The 22,741-nt window shown below is 38.6% G+C and overlaps 1 protein-coding gene and 1 long non-coding RNA gene across 3 annotated transcripts in view; one reads left to right on the top strand and one right to left on the bottom strand.

Annotated features, from left to right (window-relative positions):
• Positions 1-538: 538 nt before the first annotated feature.
• On the top strand, positions 539-22,660 carry grk6 (G protein-coupled receptor kinase 6). 2 transcript variants are annotated; one of them, XM_058086891.2, is made up of 16 exons: positions 539-796; positions 3,841-3,936; positions 8,638-8,750; positions 10,586-10,663; positions 10,873-10,973; positions 11,056-11,148; positions 13,057-13,120; positions 14,614-14,754; positions 17,124-17,314; positions 17,407-17,444; positions 17,571-17,660; positions 17,746-17,954; positions 18,780-18,917; positions 18,982-19,119; positions 19,185-19,319; positions 20,913-22,660. In XM_058086891.2, the coding sequence occupies exons 1-16, from the start codon at positions 745-747 to the stop codon at positions 20,961-20,963; spliced, it is 1,728 nt and encodes a 575-aa protein (XP_057942874.2). In that variant the 5' UTR covers positions 539-744; the 3' UTR covers positions 20,964-22,660. The 2 variants fall into 2 exon arrangements, with proteins under 2 accessions (XP_057942874.2, XP_057942875.2); XM_058086892.2 differs by lacking the exons at positions 539-796; positions 3,841-3,936; positions 8,638-8,750; positions 10,586-10,663; positions 13,057-13,120.
• LOC131138180 (uncharacterized) overlaps positions 8,571-22,741 on the bottom strand; it is a 20,272-nt gene continuing 6,101 nt past the window's right edge. The window contains exon 3 of the long non-coding RNA XR_009132066.2: positions 8,571-9,392. This is a non-coding gene — a long non-coding RNA (uncharacterized LOC131138180). The remainder of the gene's footprint in view (positions 9,393-22,741) is intronic.

Here is a 22,741-nt window from a genome sequence, read left to right as displayed (position 1 = left end):
GTCAAAACCAGGATATGCCACTTGGGCTGATCAATAACTCTATCAAGCTGGCAATGTGTGAGCCGCTGCCCTCATCCTGCATCGGGCCGTAAACAGTGAAAGTGTTTCCTAATGCACCTTTAAAACTGTTGTGGTGCTTTCATTGATCTCTGGGAGCGAATATGCCACAAAAAGCATCTGCTCCGGAGTCGTGATCTTATTGATTTCTGGATTTGATCGCTCTCTTGTAACGTGAAGCAACATACAATGTACGTATATTCTTGCATTAGATCATATGTTAAAATAAAGTATAATTTATGAGCCACTAATAGTAAATATGTAACTAAATATTTTTACGTTATATTATGTAGTCAATATTAAGAATATTGTAGAAACTTAGTCAGAAAATACTTATACAGAGTATAAGCAGAGTGAGATCCCTGTTTGTGCACCTATCGCCAGTATTTTCATCAACTCCAAGTTGTGCACCGAGTGAGACGTCTGTATGTACTTTTCTGGTCTTCGGCAGCAGCTATGGGGCGGAGAGAGAAGGGGGAGGACTACGAATGTCACCGGACAGGACTGCGGGGTAAGCAGAGAGTGGAGGGGCTGAATCTTCCTCCTCGGGTCGGCCGGTGGGAGGAGGTGGTGGTGAACCGTGTTAAGGCAGCTTGAATCCTCCGAGGTGGAGGTGTACGGGGGTGTTGGAGCCCGGCCCGGTTGTTGCTGCTGCTGCTGCTGCTGCTGCTGTTAATCTGAGACAACATGGAGTTGGAGAACATTGTGGCCAACACTGTGCTACTGAAAGCTCGGGAAGGTAAGGATGGAGATGGCGGATTGACAGCTTCGGTGGGTGGTGTCCTATGCAGGGGGACACATGCAACAGTCGGCTGTTATGCAGAATAATATCGGGACAGAATATCGAAAGATCCTGTATATTCTCACAACGTTCTCATTGTGGACGTGTGGAACTCCATTTGAAAACCAAGCCATTAAAGTTTGTTGCTACTTGTACTTGCTTATACATCTCTTATAACACAATAGAATGCATTTTCCGGCAATTTTGCATCAGTTTCTTCATTCGGCGTGGAAATAGTGTCATTTTAATTCTTAAATTCTTGTAAAAACCCACTCATAGTGATGAGATGTAACTGCTAAAGCTATCACAGTATGTGTCTATTAGTGTTTATTGATGGTTGTGATGGTAAATATTAAATACATCAATTGTGGTACCATTGTAAACAAAAATATATTATCTAATACTGTTGTAAAAAACGCATTTGTCTATCCAAAATGTGCCTGGCACATTGAGTATGAAGGTTCCAGTTTAAAAGTTCTATATTATAATATTATTATAACACTTTTAAGTATGCTTTCACAATAATGGTTTAGAATTGCTGCCTTGCTGTTGTTTATCAAAGACGTGTATTTAGATTACTGTGGAATCTGTGGAATGACTGTATGGTTTTGTGTGAAATATAAGTGTAGCGACATAGCGGTGTTTCCTCTGCTTCATGTTGCAGCATCGTCCTGTCGTTTGCGAAACAGGATGTTGAGGGTGAACAAATAGTACTTTGTGGGTAGACTACCAATGTCTGATTTGTGTTATAACTATGGCATTTTTTTTTATTATAGTGTATCTGCACAACTTGTCACAACCCGTAGTTATACCAAGTGTTTATGTTAGTCGTCTTCCCAGCTGATGCGCCCTTCAGCATTCTATTACTGTGACTCGTGAGGAAAATAAGCGGGTATGGCAGGGAGACAACGGTTCTCTATGCAAGAGGGTTCAGATTAGTTGTTCGAGTGAGCGAAATCCAGTTTTATGACCGGCCGCTACCACTAAGACTACTACAATCAGACAGCAGACAGCAGGCATGGCATCTGTAAAGCTGCTGTATGTAGCACGGTGCATTCCATTCCGGAGCAAAGATCCCACCCCCTTCCCACAAAAGCATAAAGATGTCTATTTTTCATACTATAAACGATGGGTGTCCTGATTAGCATTTTGGGCCTGAAGGTGGATGTGGAGGTGGGCATTGAGTAGGATGCCAGCCAAGCTGTTCTTCATGATGAACAAAGACTCCCACCCCCTCCATTAGTGACAGGATGATACATCCAAAGTGTGTGAAGGAGAGATATCGCATGTATTTCCTTCCTGCAGCTGTCAGACTCCATAATATAAACTATGCCAAAAATCCTGAACAATAACTGTGCAATAAACCGTGCAATAAACCTGTGGCTATAACTTTTTTTTTATTTGTATGTCTTTGATTTTGCTTTTTTTGTACTGTTGTAAATCTGGAATTTCTTGATGACAGAATATAGCACGGAATATGCTAGCGCCATGCCTTGAAATTGTCATTTTGCAGACATGGGTGTAGGACTGTTTTCATTTATAATGCAGAAGTCCTTCCACATGGTTGACTTGGCTTTGTTTACTTTCCGGCCCGCGGCAAAAACAAAGCCCTTTATGGCAGCTGCCATAAAGATCCATCCTCCAATCAATTACAAAAAGGCAACAATTAGCCTGATTAGCTGTACAGCTTTATAATAAAGCCTATAATATCATTTTCACAGTTATTAAACACATTATAATTCAATTTTATGCATTAAGAAGCAATTACAGACAGTTCACAGTATTTGTTTACAGTATTGTTGTTTACTTACATATCACATTTTGTCATAGGATCTTCCTGCTAGATTCTTCTTCTTTAAATTACTTTCTACAGTTCTTGTACATGAATATACGGGAATTGCAAATAGGTGCGAATGTACTGTATACTGTACACTATACAGATACTGTGTACTGTACTCTACTCTTGACATTGCTACACCGCTGCTTCGCCATGTTTGACTTCTGCTTTGTTACCTTAATGGTAATTTTATGCCCTTAAAAGCTCATCAAATACAGTATTTCCTCCTGGTGTGATGGATTGACTTCTTGGAGTATACCAAGTGTACAAAGAATTCGGTACACTCTAAGTGAGGGACAGTAAGTACTCCATACATAAATACAGTGCCGCCCAGCTTCTAAGTTGTGGGAGTGATTGTGTCACGTACAAGCCAGAGCCTGGAGACGCTCTTCCATCGTTAAAGTTTACTGTTTGGGAACACTTTGCTATCCCGGTGAATTGTCTAAGCCGATAAAGACAAGTGAATGAGACTAAAGATGGATGCCGGGATTGTTCAGTAGAGATTCAAGGTGCACTTAAGTCAATAAGGAACTTTACTTTTACACCCTTATTATTTATACAGCTGCCAAAAGAAATTGATTGCTTATTTAGGGAAAATTAACAGTCAACAGGGGGTGGCACGGTGGTCTAGTGGTTAGCGCGCAGACCTCACAGCGAGGAGACCAGGGTTCAATTCCACCCTCGGCTATCTCTGTGTGGAGTTTGCAGGTTCTCCCCGTGCATGCGTGGGTTTTCTCCGGGTACTCCGGTTTCCTCCCACATTCCAAAAACATGCTAGGTTAATTAGCGACTCCAAATTGTCCGTAGGTATGAATGTGAGTGTGAATGGTTGTTTGTCTATATGTGCCCTGTGATTGGCTGGCCACCAGTCCAGGGTGTACCCCGCCTCACGCCCGAAGACAGCTGGGATAGGCTCCAGCCCCCCCCGCAACCCTCGTGAGGAAAAGCGGTAGAAAATGAATGAATGAATAACAGTCAACAGCACCTCTGCTGGTTGCAGCCAATATTGCGATTGTTTGTTCGGTTCAGTGTATAGTTTAGTACGTCCATCCATAGTGATATGTGTGTTATTGTCTGATATTTAATCACTGTTGTGCTAATATGAGGGTGAACGTGAAAATGTTGCATTATTTGATTGTGATCCTTTTTTTGTTGTTCTTTACAGGGGGCTGTGGAAACAGAAAAGGCAAGAGTAAAAAATGGAAGCAGATGCTGCATTTCCCCCACATCAGTTTGTGCGAAGAGCTGCGACAATCCACTGGTAAGCGAGGGTCGCGGGGGGTGCTTGAGCCTATCCCAGCTGTCTTCGGGCGAGACTCTGGACTGGTGGCCAGCCAATCACAGGGCACATATAGACAAACAACCATTCACACTCACATTCATACCTATGGACAATTTGGAGTCGCTAATTAACCTAGCATGTTTTTGGAATGTGGGAGGAAACCCACGGAGAAAACCCACGCATGCATGGGGGGAGAACATGCAAACTCCACACAGAGATGGCCGAGGGTGAAGGGTGGAATTGAACCCTGGTCTCCTAGCTGTGAGGTCTGCATGCTAACCACTTGACAACCGTGCCGCCCCAGTACAAGATCCAATTTAAAAATTTCTATTGGTGCCACTTGTGTCACAAGATCTCGAAATTTTCTGGTTCCCGAAAGAAATATGAGAATCTGTGAGTCCTACAGTGAGTCCTGCTTGCATACACATACATAGTGCAGCAAGGGAACCTCTCTTATGACCCAACTTTCCATCCTGCCCTATTATCTTCTCTGGGGTTGTATTATAATGTAATTAGTGTCTCACAGTAAAGCCGTCCATCCCGTAGCTTCATTCAGTCTGTTACAGCCCTGCACTCAGTGTCACTTCCAGTCTTATCAGTGGAAGTCATTGGCTCACTCTCTGCGCTGCGTTGTCTTTAATGGATGCCGTCCAAACAATGCGGCCTGTGTGTTTACTGTGTGTGTGTGTGTGAGCGTGTACACTACTACCACGACCGTAGTCTGCTGCGCTACACTCTTAAACACAAGAGTAACCAGTATATAGCAGGGGTCTCAAACTCAATTTACTTGGGGGCCACTGGAGCTAGGGTCTGGGCAAGGCTGGGCCGCATCAGGTTTTCCAAAAAAAAACAAAAAACAACACATTTATTAAAAACAGAAAAATATACAAACTTTTTCAGTGCTTTAGTTCCGATTTTTTACAATAAAAGCTCTGATAAAACATTACACTGTTCTCAAATATCTTAATTTTTTTTTTCTGCACAAAATAAGATGAAAAATAAATAAACAATCAACAATAAAGAAAATCAATCAGTAATGAATAAATATAATAATAATAAAACTAAAGAAACCACATATAGTTGGTAGGTAGACAAATTATTTTTTCAGATTAAAATGAACAAAGCATTATTAGAGCCCTGTAGACATGACAAAACACGACTATAGTCACATTTATACTCTTTTTATTTACAACATATTGCGCAACTGCAGGGTCTTGAGACACATGCTAACTAGCAAACTAGAGAGCTAGCGACCTAAACGGTAGCCTTCAAGTTATTTCCTTTAAACTTAAATAGCCAAAAACTTACCACTTCCACACGGATAGGGAGGATAACTATTAACAGTTATTTAACCTTTAACATGAACATTAATCAAACGTAATAATTTTTTCTGGGTACATGATACCATACAGCATCCATATCAAACTTGCGCGGGCCACACTAACATTAAACTTTCATATCAAGGCGGGGGCCTCAAACTAGTGTCCTGCGGGCCACATTTGGCCCGTGGGCCATGTGTTTGAGACCCCTGGTATATAGCGTTTTTTTACCATAATTTCTATTAACTTCAAACATTGTGCATTGTGATAGACTGTATACTGTAGTCAACAGGCGGTTGTAGTTGGGTTTGTAAAGGTACAATTATTGCATTGGACCTCATTGGATTGTGCAGGTCCCATACTATAGTATGGTCCCACAATAGTGTGTATTAATGCTAGTTTTAAAGTACTTTTACGGTTGCGCATGTCTGTTGCTTTAATGCTAATGAGCTGCGTTTGTATCAGACGGACTATGTGTCTCCAAGAAGCACTATTGTGTACGTTATTCAGCCATCCATTTTCTATACCGCTTATACTCACTACGGCTACGGCTATGCTGGAGCCTATCCCAAATGTCTTCGGGCGAGAGGCGGGGTACACCCTGGACTGGTCGCCAGCCAATCACAGGGCACATATAGACAAACAACCATTCACACTCACATTCATACCTATGGATAATTTGGAGTCGCTAATTAACCTAGCATGTTTTTGGAATGTGGGAGGAAACCGGAGTACCCGTAGAAAACCCAAGCGGTGAATCGAACATGTTAACCACTCGTGCAGGCTGTGTACGTTATACAAAAATCCCAGAATGATCAATCGTACAGCTCCCACGTCGCTAGCTGCCTGACTAATTGTCCCAGACTTTATTTTTAAGAAGTGAATTATTTTTATGTTTTTTTTCCAAAACGTCCCGCCGTGGGCGTATACACAGGGTGGGCTCATCTAGCTATAGGCGGGTCAAGTCCAGTCAAGTCCAGGTCCAAGTTTCTCCTTCATGGTACCATGTCAATAACGTTACTGTTAGAACATGAACAACAAAACATTCTTCCACATTGTTGCCAATCTGTGTCGTGACACCGTGACTGTGAAGACACTTGCAACACGCGAAACGTCACAGTCAGTCAGTCATCTTCCTCCCTCTGCACCTAACCGAAGCTTCCTCCGCTTAGAGGCCCGAGGAGCTCGTGGTCTCGTGTTTGCAATGTTGTTTACGAGTTGAATCGTTAACTCAGCGTGATGTCACAACAACCAGGAGTCAAGGCTGCCTTATGAGTTCTTGTTGATCCCTTAAATTGAGTTCCTTGCTGACCCGCCGTACACGAGATGCACGAGTAGCGTGAAAGTGGCGTTAACGCTGCAATCTACCCAAAGCCAAAATGAGAGTCTTCTGTCTTTGTCGTTGTCAATGCAAATCAGCTTCAGATTTGAATGAGTCAAATGGCCGCTTCATGCTAAAAAAAAAAAAAAAAAAAAAAACACAAACCGGCACAGGAAGGAAGTTGTCGTCAAAACGACACCTGATGTGAAACACTGATGCAAAAGTTGAGTCGGAGAACAATGAAAGGATGCAAAGCAGGAGGATTTCAAATGTACTACTAAGGGGAGATTTCTGCGCTTGGCGTGTGGTTGTTGTTACGACACGGAGGAGTGTCTTGAGAAAGACGTTCAGGAAACAGTCAACTTCCTTGTTTGTCAGCTTCTCTTTTTTTTTTACATTTTTTTTCCCTTCACCTCACCTATGTTCCAAATGTATCGTATGATATTATGCATCGGTTGCTCTCCAGGTGTGAATCCACAAATGTAAACCTTGGCTGGTGATGCACAGCGTGTTCAGTACACTTTGTGTATGTCACACTTCCTGCGTTCTTTCTGAGAGCAGCCACTGATCCACGACCACGGGACGGACCAACAGTTCTGGGGGGGGGATGGTTTTGGAAATCACAGAGATCCTTTCAAAATAGCTGTCACAGTAGAGCTGACTGTATCTGACTTTTCTACCCCTGAACCTCTGCTCTCCGACGACAATGCCCGTGTTATTATTTTTAAGAAAAATACACCACATGACGATGCTGGTATTAAACGCCATACAAAACGCTCTACACTCTAAAAAGTCATTCACAGTATCTGTTGACACCACTTGATTTTATACATGAATCCAATGTAAAAAAAAAATGTAATTAATTGATTTAGATAAACTTTCCAAGTTGCTAACTTTATTTTTTTAAGTTATGTTCAAATAATAATGTTGGCTATTATATTAACTTAATTTATACACACAAATTTTATTGTTGGTAAGCTTAAAACAAAATTCAGGTTGCCATGACTTAATAAAATTAGCTTGGTAACATAATATATACACACACACACATATATAGTATATATATATTAAGTTACTGCTACTTAAAAAGTTGTGTGTATTGTTATTATAATTAAGTAGACAACAAATTAAACTACTTTGAATAAAATGATTAAGTCAGTTGACTTAACATATTTCTTTGAGTTACGAACTTAAAAACTTGTCCTTATGACAACAATTATTCAATAAGCATTACTTAAAATAAGCTTTGAGTGAAGAGGAAAAGCTAATTTGTGCAATTTCAAATTAAGTTGTCATAACTAAGAAAAACTAATGGAAAATGTTGCGTTGATTTTTTTTGTTGAGGCTAAATCGGCATTGAATTTGCTACACAACTTTTTGGAACTGACGAGGACAGGACTATAACATTTTTTTTAAAATCAAGATCAGCAGAAAAACATGGCCGCCATCAAGCGACAGAGACAGGATTTGTCAACCGAGTCATTAAGTATAGTAGAGTAGAATGTATGCCTGTCACAATAATCAATAAATCAGCCAAAAACAGCCATTAATATTAATTAGATTTTTAAAAACCGTGATAAAGTGAGGGAGCAATGTTCGAACCGCAATGCAGCGAGAGAGTACTGTATAGTATATAAAGTATACATAACTATAAATTGGGGGCGGCACGGCGGTCTAGTGGTTAGCGCGCAGACCTCACAGCTAGGAGACCAGGGTTCAATTCCACCCTACGCCATCTCTGTGTGGAGTTTGCATGTTCTCCCCGGGTACTCCGGTTTCCTCCCACATTCCAAAAACATGCTAGGTTAATTAGCAAATTGTCCATAGGTATGAATGTGAGTGTGAATGGTTGTTTGTCTATATGTGCCCTGTGATTGGCTGGCCACCAGTCCAGTGTGTACCCCGCCTCTTGCCCGAAGACAGCTGCGACCCTCGTGAGGAAAAAGCGGTAGAAAATGAATGAATGAATAACTATAAATTGATAATTGGTCGCTTTACAAGGCCTGGATTGACCGTCTTTTGCGTCTTGTCCTCCGCCAGAGAAAGACTACAGCAGCCTATGTGAGCGCCAACCCATCGGACGTTTACTCTTTCGGGAGTTTTGTGAGACTCGACCCGAGCTGAGGCGCTGCGTCAAGTTTCTGGACGCCACGGTAAGACGGAAGAAAATGTTTTTGTGACAGTTTGCTACTTCTTTGTAAACTCGCTCTTTGTGAGCGTTTGGCCTTTAGAAAACAAAGATGCAAGTGTTAAGTCTACCGGAGAAGTGGATCAGTTGATGGGAAGCCATTACACGATTACATCATTTAATAGGCTTCAAAAGGGCAAATGTTGTTTTTTTTTTTCCAAGTCATTTAAAAATACTCTCACCAGCGGCCATGCTTTCATGTTTTTCCAAGTACCAGTACTGTATATGCGTGGGAGCCAATTGCATGCCAGCAAATAAAGCAACAAAATGATCAGGAATGATGCAATCCAGTTGGACGCCACCGCCAACAAAGACAATAATAAACATAATTACTATGTATTGACTCATTAGAAAGCACAGGTGTATCTAATAATGTGTCATACGCCATTATAATGCTCATTTTACATGTGATGTGTAATAGGAACTGAATGGCAAAATTGACCACAGTAAGTACATTGATCCATGAACAACGTCATCATACCCACGATACGATGAGCGGCGGCGGCGGCCATCCGTCAGTGAGGCTCCAGTCTGACTGGCCGGCTTTAAGGCTCTCAGCTTGCATTAAGAACTCCTCGACCCTGCGACCGCTTCCTGTCTCTTTCCCCTACGAGAAAGCGAGAGAGAGAGAGAGATGGAGATTTAAACCATCTCCGTTGTCACTTAGGATTCGTTTACAGCCTCTAGATGCGAGTGGAAGCACTTTGGAGGTTTCCTGGAAGACTCGGTTTTACAGCCGTTGTGAGTGGAGCGGAGGGGACGGCGGATGCGAGTGGATGCAATCGGGTTCATAAATCTAAATTTGATGGCATCCTTTTTTTTGCTTGTTTGTCGATACAATACATGTGCCCCTGCGATTGACTAGCGATCAATCCAGGGTGTACCCCGCTGGGATAGGCCCCAGGATACCCCCACGACTTGTAGAGTTGAACCAGTAGAGCCTAAAATCACTTTACTTTTTTTTTTGTCTGTCTCTGTTGAAAACTGCTTAAATGAAGAGACTTTAGTGGTCTCGGATGTGACCTCTCAAAACCAAAGCAGATGGCATCCGGGCTTGTGGCTTTCCTGGCCTTGTTCCGGGGAGGCGGTGCAGGTGGTGTCTGTACTGGTAAGCTGGTGGGGGGCCGGTGAGGGGAGGGTCAGGATGATGTGAAACTAAGTCTTCTATGTGTTTTTGCGCAAGAGGCAAAAACAACTGTTACTGTTGAGGGCCTTTTTTTGAGAGCTTTCTGGATCTTCCAAACTCTGTACCTCATCCTGCGGTGTTTCCGTGGCTTTCCTGTCTCCAGCCCAAACAGTCCACCCACGGCCATCCTTCAGGCTCCCCTCCTGCCGAGCCCACTCCGCTGTGATTGGTCACAATCAAACACTTACAAACGCTCCAGAGTACTTCCAGACAGCTGCCGACCCTTTTGTTCAATTACTTACTCAAAATAAACACAGTTAGAACACTGATAAATTGTTACATACAGCAAGTAACGTCGGAAAGGCATCGGACTTCAGCAACAGTTTGGCTAGATAGTCCAGGTTCGTATTGGCCCATGTTCAAAAAACAGTGTCGTTTCTCTTGCTGACAGTGAATCCGCAACTCCAACCACTTCTGCCTGATGCTTGCCGAAGCTAAACAAAATTGGCTTTGCCTCAAACTGGGCAAAAATATTTCCTGGTAGCCATTACTCAACTGGGCATGCCCATATAAGGAAGTTGTGCTGTGATGTCAGTAGAAGTCTGTGTTAAAAAGTGTGCAAAACGTTTTCAAGCATTCTCATCTTTAAATTCACGTTGTGTGTCCCTCTGCAGGCCGAGTACGAGGTGACGCCAGATGAGAAGAGGAAGGAGTGCGGAGAAGAACTCATTGACGTATTCTTCAATCCAAAGGTTCCCCCCCCCCCCATTTGACCCCAATGCAAGCAGACTGTAACATTAAAACATTATGAGATTCATAATTAAATCTGCACCACCAAAGCATAATAGGTTGTTACTTCACAAGTTTAAAATGACACTTCTTACAGCGTGTTTTATGTGTCTGTCTCATGTGAACATCCAAGTATTTAACGGTTACAACCGAGCGACTTTTGTTTTTACAGAGTGAGGACCACTTGCCGGAGGTGGAGGAGGCCATGAAGGCTCAGTGCGCCGAGCGGCTGCAGCAAGAGGCATGCAAAGAGCTCTTCAAGGACTGTACCAAGTAAGTCCGCAATTCCATGGAGTCTCAACCGCGTCTGTAGGCCCGTTATTATAGTATATTATATACACCTGTTTTCTTGTAGATTGATCCATGACTTCCTGAGCGTTGCGCCCTTTGCGGACTACCTCGACAGCATGTACTACAATAGGTTCCTGCAGTGGAAATGGCTGGAGAGGTGATTGTTTTTTTTTGTGTCTCCCTCTAGAGCAGGGCTGTCAAACTGAATTTACCTGGGGGGCCACTGGAGCTAGGGTCTGGGTGAGACTGGGCCGCATCAGGTTTTCCAAAAAAAACAACAAAAAACGGAAAAATGAATAAACTTTGCTTTGGTTCCGATTTTCTACAAGAAAAGCTCTGATAAAACATTAAATAATTAAATAATAATATAATAATAATAATTAAATAATATCTTATTTTTCTACACAAAATAAGATGATAAATAAATAAACAAACCAAGAATAAAGAAAATCAATCAATCAGTAATAAGTAAATATAATAACAATAATAAAACAGCAAATAATAAAAACTTAAGAAACCACATATAGTTGGTGGGTAGACAAATGATTTATTTCAGATTAAAATGAACAAAGCATTATTAGAGCCCTGTAGACATGACAAAACACGACTATAGTCACATTTATACTCTTTTTATTTACAACATATTGCGCAACTGCAGGGTCTTGAGACACATGCTAACTCGCAAACTAGAGAGCTAGCGACCTAAACGATAGCCTCCAAGTTATTTCCTAGCCAAAAACTTACCACTTCCACACGGATAGGGAGGTTAACTATTAACAGTTATTTAACCTTTAACATGAACATTAATCAAACGTAATAATTTTTTCTGGGTACATGATACCATACAGCATCCATATCAAACTTGCGCGGGCCGCACTAACATTAAACTTTCCTATCAAGGCGGGGGCCTCAAACTAGTGTCCTGCGGGCCACATTTGGCCCGCGGGCCGCATCTTTGAGACAGTTTCCAGAAAATTGCGACATCAATCAGCGAAAACGGTAGCAATCATTTACCTGCCTTGTTTTGTTTTTTTTTTTTTAATTATTAGCTCCTTTCACACAGTCTGTCAAAGCCAGTATTTAATCAACTTCCCTTCTATATAAAAACAAAGTCTTTCCCGGCTATTTTCCCACCTTTGGAGGAAGTTTCAGAATTAAAACAGAGGTGGAACACTGTGTCTCTGTTTGTCAAGTATTTTTTTGGTTGTCACACATCAAATGAAGTGAATGCAGGCATGCGACGCAGTCACAGTTGCATCACAGACAGGCGGACACACGTCAGATCTATTGTTAGAGCTCTGATTTATGTGTGAATCAAACTAGACAGAATCCATAACTGAGGGTGCTTTCACACAGCAACACGTTAAAACCCCCACATTGTATAATACCCTGTATAATACCCATAATGACTCTCACTACGGGCTCACACTGAATCCATCGCTGCTCCGGTCCTGATTGAGTCCGGCTTGCTGCAAAGTGTTCCGACATCTGCGGCGTCTGAAAAAAGAAATTACAATGGAGCTACGATGGATTCAGTGTGAGCCCCGACGTCGTAACGGGCACTGACATGGACAAATGCGGCACACATCGTCATTAATCTATGACAACACTTCAAATTGCCAAAGCCATTTATTGCTTCATATGATATCATGTTTCAAATCCTGAAGCGTAAGAAAGAGACGACAAGGTGTGGTTATAGCCTGAAGATGAGTTGCATAACGTGGGAGATTCAGGAACTGAGATGTCTTTAGTTGGTGGGAATTATGAGGCAGAAGACATGTAGGGTCATGTAGTTTATATTCCACCTTGCAGGCTGCGTCAATGTAGTGCAAAATCATGTCATGCGTTGTTCCTTACTGGAATGAAAAATCACCGCAGCTGTAGTCAAATAATGGATTCAATGTAAAAATGTTCTGTGGAATGGGTTTTTTGTGGGTTGTTGACAGAAAACCTTTCTATTTGAAATGGGAAGTACTGTATGATAAATATATGGTGATGTTTCTCTGAGCTGCAGGCTATGTGATGAAAGGCTTCTGACTCTGCTCTCTTGCTATGTGTCCACCAGGCAACCAGTAACAAAGAATACATTCAGACAGTACAGAGTTTTAGGGAAAGGGGGATTTGGAGAGGTGAGTAATTATTGATGCATGAGCATATAAGCGTTGAGTATAAATTATTGTTGCATAGAGCTGATGAACAGTAAAATGACTCTTTGTTCAGATTTGGGAAATATATATTATTTAAAAATATATATATTTTTTCTTTTTTCTTGAAGTAACAGCCATTTAAATACCATATTTTAGGATTTAAATATACATATATACAAATATATATATATATTTTAAAGAAAAATATTTCATTAATTAAGTAAATATTTGTAATTTCATTACATTAATATATGTTTTATTTTGAGTTTGTTCTATTTAATGGTGGTTTATTTGCATGTTCGGCCTCTATATATATTATATATATTGACGTTTAAAAATAAATTAAATTCATTATTATTATTATTATTATTATTATTATAAACTGACTGTTTTTTTCTTTTTTCTTGAAGTAACAGCCATTTAAATACCGTATTTTAGGATTAAATATATATATATATATATTTCCAAAAATATATCTATTTTTAAAGAAAAATATTTAATTAATTAAGTAAATATTTGTAATTTCATTACATTAATATATGTTTTATTTTGAGTTTGTTCTATTTAATGGTGGTTTATGTGGATGTTCGGCCTCTATATATATATATATATATATATATATATATATATATATATACATTAATTTTATTATTATTATTATTATTATTATTATAAACGGACTGTTTTTTTTCTTTTTTCTTGAAGTAACAGCCATTTAAATACCATATTTTAGGATTTAAAAAAAAAATATATATATATATATTTAAAGTAAAATATTTCATTAATTAAGTAAATATTTGTAATTTCATTACATTAATATATGTTTTATTTTGAGTTTGTTCTATTTAATGGTGGTTATTTGCATGTTTGGCCTCTATATATATATATATATATATATATATATATATATATATATATATATATATATATTTAATTTATTGTTATTATTATAAACACTCTTTTTTCTTGAAGTAACAGCCATTTAAATACCATATTTTAGGATTAAAAAAATCAATAAAAAAAAATAAATATATATATATATATATTGAAAGAAAAATATTTCATTAATTAAGTAAATATTTGTAATAATTAAGTAAATATTTGTAATTTCATTACATTAATATATGTTTTATTTTGAGTTTGTTCTATTTTATGGTGGTTTATTTGCATGTTCGGCCTCTGACAAAGACTATTTATGTTCCTCAGTCACGATGTTTAACGTCTGAATGACTTCTCTGTTTGAGGTTCATTTGATGTCCAAGCACAAAATGAGAAAATGAGATAAGACACATTATTGTTTCCCTCCACGTCCAATACATGTGTACTGTATTATTGGCTCGCCGTGAGCTATTAATTAACCGCCTCCGATTCGACACACCCACAGGCATAACTGCTGCTACTGTACAGTATGTGACATTTATAGTGGATGTCAATCTAGGACATTACAATTGTGGATTTTTTTTTTTTGCCTACAGGTGTGTGCGTGTCAGGTACGGGCCACGGGGAAAATGTACGCCTGTAAGAAGCTGGAGAAAAAGCGGATCAAGAAGCGTAAAGGAGAGTCCATGGCGCTCAACGAGAAGCAGATTCTGGAGAAAGTCAACAGCCGATTTGTTGTGAGCAACGCATACTGTTTCAGCTTGACTTTATAAACCCCGTGGAAGGAATTCATCTTAATTCAAAAAAGGGGCAAAAATGTGATCCAGCATTTATTGGTTTGTGGGATTTTTAAAAAATGGATTTCTCATGCAGTTCGCATGAGGACACACAGCAGCTAACTTGGATTCACGTCAATTCGTTTCTTTGTCTCTGGGACATCTCTGGGTTCTTTATTCATCTTGCAGCCTGACCCTCATGACAGGACATCCCCTACCTTAAGGAATGCTTTTTAAATTGCTCACAAACACACTGCAGTATCAAGGATACTTTTCATTTGTAATAGCACCAAACTCAGCTGTTAAGGTCCCATTAATTCAGAGTTAAACAAACTGAATCAAAACTGCTCAAGATGTACCTCAGGGATCCGTCCCAGAGCCATTTCTGTTCTGTTCCTACAGTGTCAAACCGACATCATCCCTTTAAAACAGAGCCCTTCGCTAACATTTTAGGCTAAGTCGCCCTCCCGTTTGTTTCAGTGCTTTCAATGTTTTCAAAAATATATATGAAATTGTAATGAAATTACATTTACTTGATGAAATATTTTTCTTTAAAAATATATATATTTTTGTAAATATATATATATATACATACATTTTTCTTTAAAAATATATATATTTTTGTAAAAAAAAATATATATATATATATACATACATACAAAAATGTATATATTTTTAAAGAAAAATATTTCATTAAGTAAATATTTACAGGGATCCGTCCCAGAGCCATTTCTGTTCTGTTCCTACAGTGTCAAACCGACATCATCCCTTTAAAACAGAGCCCTTCGCTAACATTTTAGGCTAAGTCGCCCTCCCGTTTGTTTCAGTGCTTTCAAAAATATATATGAAATTGTAATGAAATTACATTTACTTGATGAAATATTTTTCTTTAAAAATATATATATTTTTGTAAATATATATATATATATATATATATATACATACATTTTTCTTTAAAAATATATATATTTTTGTAAAAAAAAATATATATATATATACATACATACAAAAATGTATATATTTTTAAAGAAAAATATTTCATTAAGTAAATATTTACAGGGATCCGTCCCAGAGCCATTTCTGTTCTGTTCCTACAGTGTCAAACCGACATCATCCCTTTAAAACAGAGCCCTTCGCTAACATTTTAGGCTAAGTCGCCCTCCCGTTTGTTTCAGTGCTTTCAATGTTTTCAAAAATATATATGAAATTGTAATGAAATTACATTTACTTGATGAAATATTTTTCTTTAAAAATATATATATTTTTGTAAATATATATATATATATATACATACATTTTTCTTTAAAAATATATATATTTTTGTAAAAAAAAAAATATATATATATATACATACATACAAAAATGTATATATTTTTAAAGAAAAATATTTCATTAAGTAAATATTTACAGGGATCCGTCCCAGAGCCATTTCTGTTCTGTTCCTACAGTGTCAAACCGACATCATCCCTTTAAAACAGAGCCCTTCGCTAACATTTTAGGCTAAGTCGCCCTCCCGTTTGTTTCAGTGCTTTCAAAAATATATATGAAATTGTAATGAAATTACATTTACTTGATGAAATATTTTTCTTTAAAAATATATATGTTTTTGTAAATATATATATATATATATATATACATACATACATACACACATATATACATTTTTCTTTAAATATATATATATTTTTGTAAAAACAAAAAAATATATATATACACATACATACATACAAAAATGTATATATTTTTAAAGAAAAATATTTCATTAATGAAGTAAATATTTAAAGGGATCCGTCCCAGAGCCATTTCTGTTCTGTTCCTACTGTGTCAAACCGACATCATCCCTTTAAAACAGAGCCCTTCGCTAACATTTTAGGCCAAGTCGACCTCCCGTTTGTTTCAGTGCTTTCAAAAATATATATGAAATTGTAATGAAATTACATTTACTTGATGAAATATTTTTCTTTAAAAATATATATATTTTTGTAAATATATATATATACATACATACATACACACATATATACATTTTTTAAAAAATATATATTTTTGTAAAAACAAATATATATATACATACATACAAAAATGTATATATTTTTAAAGAAAAATATTTCATTAATGAAGTAAATATTTACAGGGATCCGTCCCAGAGCCATTTCTGTTCTGTTCCTACAGTGTCAAACCGACATCATCCCTTTAAAACAGAGCCCTTCGCTAACATTTTAGGCTAAGTCGCCCTCCCGTTTGTTTCAGTGTTTTCAATGTTTGCAAAAACTTGCTGATTTCGTCCCAGACATCTCTCGATTAAATCTAAAATGTTGTCCTACGTCCAGGTAAGCTTAGCGTACGCATACGAGACCAAAGACACTCTTTGTCTCGTGTTGACGCTCATGAACGGAGGCGACCTCAAGTTTCACATCTATCACATGGGCGAGGCAGGCTTCGACGAGAAGAGGGCCGTTTTTTACTCCGCTGAGATCTGCTGTGGGCTGGAAGACCTGCACAGGGAACACATCGTCTACAGGTGAGAATGTAGTACTCTCACAGACCCGATGTTTTGGCCCCTCTATGTCTTATAGTCTTTTTTTTTTTTTTTTTTCTATTTGTACCACACAGAGATCTCAAACCAGAAAACATCCTGCTGGATGACCACGGTGAGTATAGAGTAAGGAGATATGCTGTTTTTATAGTCTTGACTTTTAACGAGTATTAATAATCGTCATTTATTTCGGTTCTATTTCAAACCAGCGATTCAGTTCTTGTTTTGGGTGTGTGTTTAGGACACATCAGGATATCAGACCTGGGTCTAGCTGTCCACGTACCAGAGGGCCAGACCATCAAGGGCCGGGTGGGAACGGTCGGATACATGGGTAAGAGACACAGTCGCTCCACCCCTACTTGAACAAATGGTTGTCGTCTGGTGTCGAGATGGTTGTATTGGTCTTCTAAACGCAGCGCCGGAAGTAGTGAAGAATGAATCTTACACCTTCAGCCCCGACTGGTGGGCGCTGGGGTGCCTTCTGTACGAGATGATCGAGGGTCAGTCGCCCTTCCAGCAGAGGAAGAAGAAGATCAAGCGTGAGGAAGTGGAGCGGCTGGTGAAGGAGGTGGAGGAAGAATATTCCAGCAAGTTCTCAGAGGAGGCCAAGTCCCTCTGTAAAGCGGTGAGTACTAGATATTACTTTTCTCTAGAATGAGTCCCTCTAGAACAGGGGTCTCAAACACGCGGCCCCTAATTTGAGGCCCCCGCCTTGATATGAAAGTTTAATGTTAGTGCGGCCCGCGCAAGTTTGATATGGATGCTGTATGGTATCATGTACCCAGAAAAAATTATTACGTTTGATTAATGTTCATGTTAAAGGTTAAATAACTGTTAATAGTTATCCTCCCTATCCGTGTGGAAGTGGTACGTTTTTGGCTATTTAAGTTTAAAGGAAATAACTTGAAGGCTACCGTTTAGGTCGCTAGCTCTCTAGTTTGCGAGTTAGCATGTGTCTCAAGACCCTGCAGTTGCGCAATATGTTGTAAATAAAAAGAGTATAAATGTGACTATAGTCGTCTTTTGTCATGTCTACAGGGCTCTAATAATGCTTTGTTCATTTTAATCTGAAAAAAATAATTTGTCTACCCACCAACTATATGTGGTTTCTTAGGTTTGTATTATTTGCCGTTTTATTATTATTAGTATATTTATTTATTACTGATTGATTGATTTTCTTTATTCTTGATTTGTTTATTTATCTTATTTTGTGCAGAAAAATAAAAATTAAGATATTTGAGAACAGTGGAATGTTTTATCAGAGCTTTTATTGTAGAAAATCGGAACCAAAGCACTGAAAAAGTTTGTATATTTTTCTGTTTTTAATAAATGCGTGCTTTTTTTTTTTTTTTAAACCTGATGCGGCCCAGACCCTAGCTCCAGTGTCCCCCAGGTAAATTGAGTTTGAGACCCCTGCTCTAGAATAATGTCTTTTGCCCCCCCTCCACAGCTGTTAGCTAAAGACCCCAGAGTGAGAGTGGGCTGCCAGGGAGGCGGAGCCTCCGAGGTGAAAGCACATCCCATCTTTCAGTCCATAAATTTCAATCGTCTGGAAGCAGGAATGTTGCAAGCGCCATTCATTCCTGATGTAAGTCCTACACAGACGTCACCAAATTAAAAACACACTTCAACAAAGTATTTTGCTTTTGCAGCCACAGGCCATTTACTGCAAAGACGTGCTGGACATCGAGCAGTTCTCCACCGTTAAAGGCGTGGAGCTAGAGCCAAAAGATGAGTCCTTCTATAGCAAAGTATCCACAGGCAGCATTTCCATTCCCTGGCAGAACGAGGTACTGTCGGACATCTTTAGTATTTTATTCAAGTATTTTAACAGTGCTTCATTCCCGCGCTGTAGATGATAGAAACAGAATGTTTCGCCGAGCTCAACGTTTTCTACCCTGACGGGACGGTTCCCCCGGACCTGGATTGGCGAGGACAGCCGTCCCCGCCCCCAAAACAGGGACTCCTGCAGCGGCTGTTTGGCAGACAGGTTGGTCCACTCAAGGGTGGCGCAGACATGAGTCAAACATAGTACATAAGTGTACGTACAGAAGGTCCATAACATTGTTATTATTTAGTGTAAAATGGGTACTCCGGTTTCCTCCCACATTCCAAAAACATGCTAGGTTAATTAGCGACTCCAAATTGTCCATAGGTATGAATGTGAGTGTGAATGGTTGTTTGTCTATATGTGCCCTGTGATTGGCTGGCGACCAGTCCAGAGTGTACACTGCCTCACTCCCGAAGGCAGCTGGGATAGGCTCCAGCACCCCATTGACCCTTGTGGGGAAAAGCGGTAGAAAATGAACGAATGAATGAATGGATTACAAACACCGTGGAGTCACCTGTTTCAATTACCGGTTCTCAAACTGTGGTCCGAACACAGCTGGTGGCTGATTCAGGAACCTCAGAGAATTTTAATTTTGAATTTTAGGTTAGGTATGAGGTTAGTCGAACCTTGGCTGAGGTACCAGTGGGTGTCTTTCGGACAAGAGGCCATGCCTGCATTGCCGGCAGTCAGCTGAGCTTGTTCACAAGAACATTTTTTGCCCCGCTTTTATTAAACGCATTTATTAAAAACTTCGCTTTGGTTCCAATTTTCTACAATAAAAGCTCTGATTAAACATTCCACTGTTCTCAAATATCTTAATTTTTATTTTTCTTCACAAAATAAGATGAAAAATAAATAAACAAATCAAGAATAAAGAAAATCAATCAATCAGTAATAAATAAATAAATATAATAATAATAATAAAACGGCAAATAATAAAAACTTAAGAAACCACATATAGTTGGTGGGTAGACAAATGATTTTTTTCAGATTAAAATGAACAAAGCATTATTAGAACCCTGTAGACATGACAAAACACGACTATAGTCACATTTATACTCTTTTTTATTTACAACATATTGCGCAACTGCAGGGTCTTGAGACACATGCTAACTCGCAAACTAGAGAGCTAGCGACCTAAACGGTAGCCTTCAAGTTATTTCCTTTAAACTTAAATAGCCAAACACTTACCACTTCCACACGGATAGGGAGGATAACTATTAACAGTTATTTAACCTTTAACATGAACATTAATCAAACGTAATAATTTTTTCTGGGTACATGATACCATACAGCATCCATATCAAACTTGCGCGGGCCGCACTAACATTAAACTTTCATATCAAGGCGGGGGCCTCAAACTAGTGTCCTGCGGGCCACATTTGGCCCGCGGGCCGCGTGTTTGAGACCCTTGACCTACGTAGAGGGGACTTAGAGAAAAAAAACAAAAACATCAACACTCCCATCTAGTGGTCAATGTTGAGCATTGCTAAATAAAATGACTAGTATGACCAGTCCGGGTATACTTCATTTTTTAAATATCATTTTTCATGATTATGAAAAAATCTAATATCAACCGATTTTGCATTTTTATGCAAATATCAGGCCGATAATTATCAGACATCCCTAGTTTTGAACACAACACCCGCGTGAGTTAAGCCACTTTGCCAGAATACTCCCAAGTGAGACATCGTACTTGGCAACATGTTGTGACAACCACGTCTTACTTTCTATTCTCTACCGCCCCCACAGGACTGCTGTGGCAACTGCAGCGACAGTGACGAGGAGCCAACCAGGCTGTGACACACACACACACATACACACACACAGACCACAGATACCATTCGTTTACAACTTTTTGCACATTTATATATAAAAAAAAGATAGTCTATCTCTAAATGTCAGAATGTATTTTCAGCATAGCCATAATGTTCCAATGTTATTTAAAATAGTGTAAAATATCAGCCGAGACTCGTGGGATTTATTTTTCATCCTCTCTCTCTGCTGGCTCCAACTGGAACATTGGCTGGCCTGCTGTAAAAGTGCCTTGCCGAAGGGCACAGTGACAGTGCTTACTAGAGAGGGCGGAGCCTTCCCCGTTTTTTCTCCAGGGAATAAAACTAGTGACTTTTTTTTTTTTTTTTTTTAAACGTAACCTCTTCACTTCGCTCTGCTGTGACCAACCTTTGCTCTTTTTTGGCTATTTTATTAACTCTCCTTAAGTGTTTAATGAAGCCATCTGCAGGTGTCTTCATATAAATATACTTTTTTTTTCTTTTTGTCAGTTTAATGTATACAATGGGATGCAACTGTACAACTGTACAGATACTTGTTTGGTTAAAATAGGAACTATTTGGACTATTTGGAACTATGAAGACATTGACGCCTCACTGTATGACTTGCAAAGCATTTTCGACAGCCATAGTTCTGACAAAAAGCACATTTTTTTTCTTCTGTTGTAATCTTACAGGAATAAAGTTATATTTTTTATTGAAATTAAACTCCAAATACCCCAATGTACCAAAATAAAGTAAACATTTAAAACTGCAATGTTACAAAAGTAAGCATGTTATATCATTAGTTGTATTTTGTTATAATGCATAGCCATGTTTTTTTTTTGTTTGTTTGTTTTCAACCCATCAATTTTGGCTCAATCGGGGGCTCTGTAGTAATGATCCAAAAGATCCACTTAAAAGATTTTTTACATTTTTCCTCTGGATTATTTTAGCATAAAATGCACATTATTGCCCTAATATTGCAACTTTTTACTCATATTTTTTACTTTATTCATGAAAATTATTTTTCCCCCTGTTTAAATGATTTTTTTCCTTGTAATATCACCATTTTCTTGTAATTAGTTTTGTTTACATGACTCTTTGGCTTTCTTCTGATAATAGTAGAGGGTGTTTCGTAAAATTTGATATCATTGGAGATGTTAATAGGACAGCAACTCTACAGCCAAGTTTAATTATACTAAACAAGGCTTAATGTTGAACAATGTATGATTTATTCCTCCAAATTTGAATGAAATTTTTCACATATGTTGAATATGCCAACAAAGAAGGGCTTGAACTGGCTTGTGGAATGATATCATTTTTTTTAAATACCCTCTATCATTATTAGTATTATTATTTTTGTTCTCTTCAGTGTGGACCCGATATTATGCTTGTAAGATACCACTATCCTGTATATGTTGCTGTCTGGTCATATGTATTGTAGCCACTAGAGGGCGTCAGTGTGTCATTGTCATGTTTCTCAGGAGGACATTTACGTCTTTTATCATTCAATGATAACATTGAAAAGTGAAAACACGTGTATAAGCTATAAGGTGTTTGGCTGTTGATGCTACAGAAAAATCCCCACAAAATTGAAAGGCTCCGCTAAGTATTCTAACCCTGGATTCATACAGGGAATGTCTACAAAGAGGAAAATGGCTTCCTCAGTGACAATGGCCTTGATTTGAAGCTGTTAAGACTGAAATAGATCTGAACACAAAGGAATTGCTCTAACTCTGTTTTATTTCTTTTTTTATTGAACAAAAGAGACTACACTGAAATGTTACATATCACTTGACGGGTGCG

This window comes from Doryrhamphus excisus, linkage group LG21 (assembly GCF_037039965.1).
Source record: "Doryrhamphus excisus strain RoL-2023G ecotype Guam linkage group LG21, RoL_Dexc_Guam_v1.1, whole genome shotgun sequence".
NCBI classification, from domain to species: Eukaryota; Metazoa; Chordata; class Actinopteri; order Syngnathiformes; family Syngnathidae; genus Doryrhamphus; species Doryrhamphus excisus.
Note: the sequence above shows the minus strand (reverse complement) of the source record. Positions and strands in the feature narration are given on the sequence as shown.